At 36.4% G+C, this 10,097-nt stretch overlaps 1 protein-coding gene across 1 annotated transcript; it reads right to left on the bottom strand.

Annotated features, from left to right (window-relative positions):
- Nucleotides 1–935: 935 nt before the first annotated feature.
- On the bottom strand, nt 936–9,620 carry LOC105779699 (uncharacterized). The gene is made up of 12 exons (XM_012603579.2): nt 8,959–9,620; nt 8,794–8,827; nt 7,815–8,252; nt 5,424–5,803; nt 5,152–5,346; nt 4,867–5,064; nt 4,681–4,755; nt 4,535–4,601; nt 3,318–4,401; nt 3,175–3,231; nt 1,577–1,651; nt 936–1,414 (listed from the first exon to the last, which is right to left on the bottom strand). Exons 1-12 carry the CDS (start codon nt 9,397–9,399, stop codon nt 1,375–1,377), a joined length of 3,084 nt encoding a protein of 1,027 aa, XP_012459033.1. The 5' UTR covers nt 9,400–9,620; the 3' UTR covers nt 936–1,374.
- Nucleotides 9,621–10,097: the final 477 nt, after the last annotated feature.

Here is a 10,097-nt window from a genome sequence, read left to right on the forward strand (position 1 = left end):
CAATCTAAAACCTTACTTGCACTCAAAATTTTTACTATATAATAATGCTGCTAAAATTTATTTTTATTACAAAAACAATTTCATGTTGTGTGAATGGACGGAAAATATTGGTGGTCAAGCCACTCCTCTCACATTTTGCAAATAAATTATTTGTATTCAAGTTGAAAAGAGATTTTACTCAAACTCAAATAACTTAACTTATAAACCCTAAATCCTAATTCAAATATCTAAATCAAAATATTTGATTGACAAACTCTAAACTGAGTTTCTTTTAATATACATTTAGTATTAAAAATTTCAATTTTAAACTCCAACTTATCATAAATATCTGAATATGATGTTGAGAGTGAAAATGTTGAGAGTGAAAATTAATCTCATTTTTGCGAATTTAATTGAGCTTGAGTTGTGAATCTAGGATGGCTATAGGTTCCATTCTTATAACTGTGTTTAGTATAGGGTTTCAGACCTATCGGTATTTTTAAATATATATATATATATTATGATCTGATTTCTAGTTTATTTAATAAAATTATATTTAAAATATCAAAATCTTATTCCAACTAATATAAGCTTACACCCACTTGTATTAACCGAAATGAATTCAAACACAAATGACCGGAACACAATGAATGAAACATAAGCATTGCTATTCTGGTTTATGATCGAAAACCGAGCTAAGCTTTATGATTCCTGTTTACAACTGAAACCAAGCAGTATAGTCAAAAGTGAAGGCAAGCAAAGAACAACTAAGTTAGCCGATTGAGTTTTAACTCGATTGACATAGATATTGCTACCAATGTAAGAGGACATAAGTTCGAGTACGCTGAAGCGCATTATCCTCTTATTTATGGATTAGAGAGAAGCTATGAGTAGTTCTAAGTATTGTATCAAAAAAGTAAATATGACCAAAACTTATTATGAGATTATCAAAAATATATATAACAGCTAGGTTAGGTTTTAGAATTAAAAGGAAAAAGTCTCTTTTATACACCAAAGAGAGAAATTACATAAAGCTAAGCTACTGGGTGGGGCAACTGAAAAAAGATGAAGATGGTACAAAACTTACAACAAAAATCACATTACATGGCCTATATGGCTAAACAGACTGGGAAAATAATAAATCGAGAACAAGGTGATGAGAAAGAAATATTCGGGAACCGGATTACTGGTAGGACTATTTTGAAATCATGAGCAACGGATACAGTAATCGTCGAAATATATTATAATGGCATACCTATCTCGGCTTCCTCTTCATCATGCATCCCATTTGTTGCTGGATACGAGTGAATTGCAGATTTCAACCCAGAACGGAAATGTCCTTATATGCTTGTGCACCTGTATAAACGAAATGAAACCCGTTGTTTCGAACGTCTTTTATCGCCGAACAGGTGACCTCGACCTTGACTTCCTTCCCCTGCAAAAAGAAGTTTGTAAATCAAACTAAGTTGAGAAAAACTAAACAGTTGAAGATTTCAGAACCCGGGATGCTTTCACCTGATTCTTATATCGGATTTGATGATGGTTGTGTATGTCTCATAAACACTTAATCTAATTTTCAGAATGCGTGGTAACATACCTGGTAGTCTCAGAAGAAGAGTAGGGAGAATGCCTGCGCTGAGAATGCTTGCTATGTGGTGACCGCGAAACTTGTCTAGAAACGAAAACATACATCATACTGATTCGGTAAGTTAAAACATATATAAACCGAGAAAAATACTCAGCCTTGTGCAGAGTCAAACTCGATAATGACCAGCCAGTTACACGTTATCGTTTATCTTTTGGTGATAATGAAAATGGAAACCGAAGACCTTCAAGCAATAACTAAGAAACTGCAAATAACCAAACCCTTAGGGAATCTAAAAAAAGGAGCTTTGGAACATTCAACATAGCACCATTACTAATGTGTTGTCAAATTATCCATCTAATTTGCATTAGAGAATGCAAAATGAAATCGGATGTGAGAGAGAGAGGACAGTCAACGGAGTAGCTATAGAAGCAGTTAAATATATGAAGGAATAAATATAGTTCACTTACAAAAAGGGAAGATTAAAATTTCCATAGTCACAACCAGACTAACATTCATATAAGAAAGCATTAAAAGTTAAATTGTCTGAATAGCAAATCATGGTTGGGGGTGGGGGGGGGGGGGGAATAAATGAGACACCGGTGCTCACAAGCTACTCAAGTTAGATTAAAAAAAAATTCGAACACGATTTGGTAATTATCGAGCTGAATTCAAGCTTAGTAATACTTGACTCGAACGGCTCGTGAGCCTTATTGAGCTTTTCATATTTTTTATATTATTAAATTACATTATTGCCCTTAATTTACATTATTAACCCTAAACCCAATAATCGAGCCGAGCTTGAGCTCGAATTTGTGCTTACAAAACTTGGTGAATGAACTTTAATTGAGGTCGAGCTCAAGTTTAAAGACAGATGTTCGATCAAGCTCAAGCCCAATATCGAGCTCCGAATTTCAAGTCGAGCTCGAGCTTGGCAGCATTCGGACTCAGCTCAGCTCGATTACACCCCTAATCATGGTTAACTTGTAAACAAAAAAGTACAGTATATGACAAAAGAGACCATATATAGTACGAACCACAATAGTAAATGCACTAAAATAATAAAGAGGACCACAATTAACAGGGTAAAATACGATAGACGACGTATTCAAGCACTTTATTATATCTTTATAGTGAGGCTTCATTAGACAATTTAGTCACGAGATCATACTATATCTGCTTGACAAGTGAATATGGTGAAAAATACCCAAACAAGAATAATGCCAGTAACCACCCAACAATCTATTGATCAGCAAACACATATAATTTAACAACACAACTAAAAACTTAGCCTTGTGGAAACCATTCACTCAAAGCACAAAAGAACTAGCAGGCAGAAAAGGTAATAATCAGAAGTACAATTCAAATCGAACAGAAAGTGAACAGGGTGCTTTATGAGGCAATAAATAGAACATGAAAGTTAGTCATAGTTCAGTGCTTGGTAGCATTTGAAACAGGTCATCATTGTTTCTTTAGTTTAAGTTCCTAATAATTATCATGACAGTATCTGCACAAAAACAAATAGAACAGACAAAACCTGCCAAGGGCTCAGTCTGCATAAAAAGAATATGCAAAACATAAACAGAAGCGAAAGTACTGATACAGGTTACCTTCTTCTAGACTTGATAGGAGAAGGTGAAGATCGTTGTTTTCTTGAACGTGACTTCCTGTAGCACACAACAGAAAATTAGAAGCTAAATAACTCAATCAAAAGACAGAATGAATAAATAATCTTTAGATGTCAATGATGAACCTTTTAGAACCATCTGATGTTTCATCACTTGATTCATTAGCATGATCACTGGAGTTATCCTTGCTCTTCCTGCCTCTACTGCTAATGGACGAGGACCTTCTTCTCTTGTGCCTGCTTGAGTCACTCCCACGTTTATGTCTTGACCTGTCTTCCTCTTTTGTCCGTTCTCTTTTTCTGCCAACATCTTCTTTGGCACTAGCTCTGTTAGATCTATCTGCATCTTTCTTGTCATCCTTGGCATCATGATGACTGGATCTTTTTCTTGAATCAGATTCCTTGGCTTTTTCTCTCTCTTTTGAGCTGTTTCTATCTTCTATCTTTTGTTTTCTATGCCTCTCATCCTCTCTCATATGATTCTCATCTCCCTTCTGCTCTCCCCTACTCTTAATGGCCTCCAACTCCCTACCACTATCAGGGTCTTTACTGAAAGAACTCTTTCTACTTTCATGTCGATCATTCTTATCTGATTTTACTCTTGTTTCCCTACTTTGCGATTCAGATTTTGTTGATTTTTTAACACCACCTTCATCAGGCAGCTCAGAATCAGATTTTTTTATAACCCGTTCGCCTAAAATATCATCCATCTTAGAACCATTATTTCCATCCTGCAGCTTTCGACTAATAATATTATTTTCATTTCCAGAAATCAACTTGGAAGAAAATGAATTTTCATAGTTCCTATCTGCACTGTCATCAGTAGTGTCTCTTCTGCTTTCAGACTTCAAATCACTTCCAAAATTCTTTTCAACTCCCCTGTGCTCATCAAGTATGACCTGTGAACTGCCATTCTCTGTTACATCAATGTCCCGTGAAAGCTTCCTAATGCTGGACTGCAGAACAGCATCATTACTCCTTGAATCTGGTATCTTGGCACTTTGAATTTCATCATCTTCATCGTCAGAGGCATAATTTGCAAGGCCCAGAACATTGCCAGGGGAGCTTGAACTAGATTTTTCTGTAACACCACCAGTGTCTGGTTCTTTTGCTCTACCTGGAACTAGTACCCTTGCAGAAGCCTTAGGAGTTGGGGCAAGTGAAGTAGATGGTGATACCTTGTGACTTGAAGCAGCAGTGTTGTGGTCAACTGTAGTTCAGCAGTTATAAAAAAAATGGTGAAATGAAAAGAAAAGATAGCATTAAAGACGAAGCTAGCAGACTTCAGTACTTGCATAAGAAATATCCAGGAAAAAAATATCCAAACACCAGTATCCGCTTACCTTCAATTGTTGAGTCATCTTCATTAACAACTTTGGTCGCAATTTCACTAAACAATTCATCTGTGACCTGATCAAAGGCATGAATTAGATCTACAGCACACTTGCACACACACAAAATAAACCATAAGGACTTAAAAAGCAGAAACCTTTAAAAGGACTTCAGTTAGAACACGTTTTATTTCCTGGTTAATAGCTGCAGTTCTGGCTGCTTCAACATAATCCTACAGAAATAAAAAGCAGTAGGTCTTATCTCAAAGGCATCAAATTATAATAAGAAAACTCATCTAAGGCATACTGAGATATCAATGAGTTAATGGCAGAAATAGTAGAACCTCATCATCATCCTCTTCTTCAGTTGATTTAGAAGAATCAATGCTTTTGCTATCTGCTTGATCATTTTTAGCCAAGGATTTATCAACAGCTTCATCCTCAATGGATTCTGTTTCTTCTTTAGGCTGTTCTAGAGAAGACTTGGCTATAGTGGCTTTGTTCCTTAATATTTCTTCCTTAAGCCAATTAGGCACAGGACCCTGGATAAAATTCCATAAGAAGAACTCAGCAATGACATCATGAAAGTTTTCAAATTTAACATAGTATCAACTGTAAGTATTCAATACCTTTTTGGGTCGTTCAGGAATGGCTCCATACGTATCACCAGGAAAGGCTGCAGCAGGATGAAGTTGAGCTCCCACACCAAGACCAAAAGGAGCAGTTGCAGATGGAATGTGTGGCTGAAAACTTGGCCCAGGAAACCTTGGAAATGAAGGTGCTGGGTGTCCAGAAACAGGGGAAGGCGCTGACAACGGGTCATGCTGGAAAATGGATTTTATATCAGCATACTAAAACCTGGGAATAAATCAAAGATAACTGACAATGCTCGAAGGAAGACCTGTGCTCCAGGTGGAAGAACTGGAGGATAAACTGCATCAGGTGCTACTGGAGGAGTCCAGGAATTAATTGAAGATGAAATAGCAACGGGATCAACGCCTCTCACAGTTCCAAGTGATTCATGATGAGCAGCATAGTTGGACAGCATCTGTGGGTCATGATCATTATTAAACCTAGGTGCAAAATCTAAAGGGCGATCACTAAGATCAGCTGCAGGAGCTGCTGTCTGATTGCCATACAACAAAGATTGCTCACTGAGCACTGATCTCCCAGTATCAGGCAATGGAGGTTGCATATGATATGCCGACTCTTGAGCTGATGAAATGGGCAAGGGAAATGGCTTATATGACTGCTCCTTTTGATCTGCAGATTTTTCCTTCCCTGGCATTTTAGAGAGAAGTCAAATAGCAAATAAAACAACATATAACATCCCTAGCAGCCCTTGGCTGTCATTCACATGAAAAGCCAAATTGCTGCACTTCTCCTATCTGCTCTATAGAAGATATTTTGACAGCAAGAGTAGCTTAACAGAGAAAAATCATCCACTTAAATCTTTCCACCAAAAAGGACAACTTAAGGCTTTAGTATTATCGTAACTCAATCATTAAAAAGGAAACATTACACAACTAGATTAGTCAGCAATATGCAGTTAAAAGATATCTCATAAGTGGTCAGCTTTCCAGAATTCAGAATCCTGATAACCTGCCAAAGAACACTTTCAATTCAATTTTACTTTTTATGAAAATCTCTAATGGTGTGTTTGGATGGAGGGAAGTACATAATAGTAAAGTGATCCAAAAAAATAAAATTGTGAGTTCTTTTAGAAGGGGGAAGGGAGTTTTAGAAATGAATTAAATCACTTCAAACCCCTACAAGTTCTCCTATTTGAAGTTCCATCAAATCAAGAGAAAGTATAGTAGTTATTAACCAGATGGTTTAGCCTTTTACCCTCAAATTTTTATTTTAGAAATGATCTCATATTGGGAAGCATACTGGTAAATACTTATTGCATATTCTGTACTACTTCCTTTGCATTACCACTGATTTACTTTACCTCCTTTTATCTTCCGGCATTCAAATATAGGTTGCCTTTTGATTTTCAAATTGAAGCATTCATTTATCATATCAAAGTCATCAGCACGTGATATAGCAACCACACTGTGATAGAGATATATTGCCAGTAAAACATATGCATCCTTGTGCAATTATTACTCAAATTTTCTGTTCATTTAGTAAGATATATTGCACAACACTAAGCTTGTAGTTTGATAACTTAACAGAAAAGCAAGCAGCAAAAATTGAACAAACCCATTCAAGCATGTAAGAGCTAAAGAAGTAGTTCAGCAATTTCCAAATGTTAACAAAGCCTTTTTTTAGTTTTGGCATGCATTAAAGAACATAAGCATGTTTCCACCAGAGCAGAACAGGCTGCAACAAGAAGTGCCGTGTTTACAATTCTGTTAACAATTATAAATGCCAATTCTAGGCACTTTTAATTATTTGGTAGATCAGAAGAAACAGAAGCTATAACTCATGTTACTTTAGCTACATAAGTGAACAAGTAATGGTAGTGCCAAGAAATGAAACTTTTGGACATGTTCCATAAAACAAAATGCCATTAAATAACTTCAATAGATATAGTAGCTATGTTTAGAGAAAAGAAAGAAAAAATATTCATTCTCTGCTAACAATAATATCTTGACATAATTTAGAATATGTGTTATCTAATTTAATAGTAATTAAAAGTCCAATAAAAAAAGAGAGTAATTCCAGACAACATTTTCATGCCATTAAATTCTTCATTGCTTTATCCATTTAACACTTTGTAACAATATGAGCATGGTGTTTGAACATAAGAAAATTATTGATACATGACAGCAGTCCAGATAACAAGGTACATTTATATAACCAGTGTGGACTGGTAAGAATAAATCATACAAGGGAATTAGTTTCACATTAACTATCATTCGCGAATTCTATTTTTTTCATCTGACAAACAAAGCCATTAGGTTGACCACTGAAGTGTGATATCACAACACAAAAGCAATCACTCAAACAACCAAGTACGTATTTTAGAATAGCTCCTTCTGAATATTTGTGGACAATTTAAACTCAGACCAAGGACATAAAAATTTAGAGCACAACAGCATCCAATAACTAGGAAAAGACCCTTCCAGGTCATAATAATCCCGGTCAACCATGCTATCATTTTAGTTAGGCTACATACCCTACACATCATGAGTTTTTCTGAATGATAGTTGCTAAAAAGTTCCTGTTTAGAAGTACAAAGGCTATTCAAAAGTATAGAATGGTGTAGAAAATGCGGTTTATAGAAGCAGTCCTTCAGAACTAGCTTCACAAGCAAGTTCAATTTACTTGGTGAAATTATTACCTGAAACTGGAGAATAACTAGAAGGTACCTCCTGCAGATGAACAGATGAACTGGCAGGTAAACTTTCTTGGTGAAGAAATCCACTGTTCGGATCCCTTGCTGAAGTTCGATCTCTCACATTGTAGGGTAGACAACCATCAGGAATATATGAAGATGATCTGGAGTTGTTAGACAAAGTCTCAGTCGGATAAGTTGTTGGTGGTCCATGAGGAGATGCTGCTGGAACAGGGAACTGCTGATAGCTAGAAATTGGCAGTGCCTGTTGAGCATCCATATAATGAGGATCAACAGCTTGTGAATATGGATCATGAAAATGGTTTTGATCCTCCGGCCGGCCAGCTGGAGTAATTTGTGATTGAACCGGCTGGTCCTGCATGGCAGCCCTAGTGTTTGCCCATTCTCTAGCTTTGGCTCCCCAATCTTCCACGTTGTTGTGGGCTGGCACCAGAAAATTATTGCAAGCCAAATCCATCAACATCAACATAAAATAAGACAAGCACAGGTTCAGATTAACTTCCACAACCAGGGCGCATGGCTTATCTGGGTAGCAACACAGACATTTGTATCCTATATATTTCATTCAGCAACTTACATTATACGGATAATCAATAGCCAACCCCTAAAACAATTGCCACCACGGGTAACAACCGCTTTGCATTCCATTTAACCACAAACAAGGAGGTGCATGGAACCAATTTAAATGAAGCCTTAATCATTCAATCTATCTATTATAAGTACAGCATTTGAGCTTCACCGCGGGTTTATAAGTACTTAAATTAACATACAGCAACATAAAATAATAAACTCTTAGCATGTATGGGATAAGAATCCTTCACAGAAAAAAAAAACCATGCTAACATTCACAAGGAGCAGTCTACAGTCTCTAAACATATGGATATATCGATCTAATTCTATTGAAGCCGACAAAAAAATAACATGAGAATAGGGAATGAAACCAGAAAATCAAATTAATACTCACCTTGATGATGAGACCAATTTGGATTGCTCCATTCCTGTAGAATGAAAACAGAGTTACAACAAAGAAAAGTCATTTGATTAAAAGAACCGAATAAGCAGCTATTTACTTGGAAATATAAATAAAAATAGGGGAAATGAAAAAAAAAATGGAAATGAGACAAATAACCTGATTGACATGAGAGAAAGTATTGGGAATCTGCGAAGGAGGCATGTAAGGTCTAGGAGGAGGAGGAGGTGGCGGCGGAGCGAAATGGTTACTTCCGTTATGGTGGTGCGGGGGAAAAGGAAGAGGAGGAGGCGGAGGATAAGCAGAATGATCAGGGTGAGGAGGCGGACCCCACTGAGACGGTGGTTGCTGTGGGGAAGGAGAGTGGTGGTGTGGCGGCGCAGAATGAGATTGATTGTGGTGCTGCTGATACTGGAATTGGAATTGGTTAGAGTACCATGAACCCGGTGGTGGCGGTGCAGCTGCTCTCGGAGGAGGTTGCGGTGGTTGGTACTGGTAATAATGTTGTTGTTGGAGGTGAGGATCAGTCGGAGATGCTTGCGGAGGTGGCGGCGGCGGCGGTCGCATGTAGCGGTGCTGCTGCTGCTGATACGCATCCATTTTGCGTTTTGAACTGAAGAGCGTGTATGATTATGATTTTTCGTTTCTGATGATTTTAATGGAAGGGTTTGGGATTTTTGGTGGAAATTTTAATAATTTTTTTTCTTATGAATTGATTGAAGGAAATAAAATCAGATTTATGGGATGAATAAAAAGGGTTTTTTTTTTCCTTTTTATTTATTATTTTGGTTTTTACTTTTTGGAGGGTTGAACCCATGCCCCATGAACCCTAACTTTTTCTCATGTATAGATCGAAGAAATTTTCTACACCACGCGCCGTTCTACACCCAAATGGTATAAGATTTTTAGAAGGGATAAAATAGCATTTAGCCCCTAATTTTGAAAACTTTTCTCATTTTAGTCCTTAAACTTTTTTTCAACATTAGTCCCAAATTTTGGCAGATTTTTTCTAAATTGATTCTATTAAGCTATAATGAGATAAGATTCCAAAATTGTGGTATATCATCAATTGAATTGAATTGTTTAAATAATATGTATTTTTTAAATTTTATATGAAATTTTAAGAACTTCCGGATCAAGATTATAGTATCATGTCATTATATTTTAATAGAATTCAAGTCTGATACCAAACTGGGAAAAGTTACCAAATTTAATCTAAAATTTCTTTTCATTTGAAGAAATGAAAATAAAATAATTACACTTTAATTTAATTTCTTTCCATAAAAAATAGAAGGTTT

The sequence above is a fragment of the Gossypium raimondii genome, chromosome 4 (assembly GCF_025698545.1).
Source record: "Gossypium raimondii isolate GPD5lz chromosome 4, ASM2569854v1, whole genome shotgun sequence".
NCBI lineage: Eukaryota > Viridiplantae > Streptophyta > Magnoliopsida > Malvales > Malvaceae > Gossypium > Gossypium raimondii.

Bases quoted from the DNA above. Each gene is read 5' to 3' on its own strand.
- LOC105779699 (XM_012603579.2), bottom strand. From the start codon at position 9,399: ATGGATGCGTATCAGCAGCAGCAGCACCGCTACATGCGACCGCCGCCG. The intron at 4,602-4,680 runs GTTTCTGCTTTT...GCCTTTGATCAG, and splicing joins TAACTGAAGTCCTTTTAAAG to GTCACAGATGAATTGTTTAG. The intron at 3,232-3,317 runs GTTCATCATTGA...TGTGTGCTACAG, and splicing joins ACATCAGATGGTTCTAAAAG to GAAGTCACGTTCAAGAAAAC.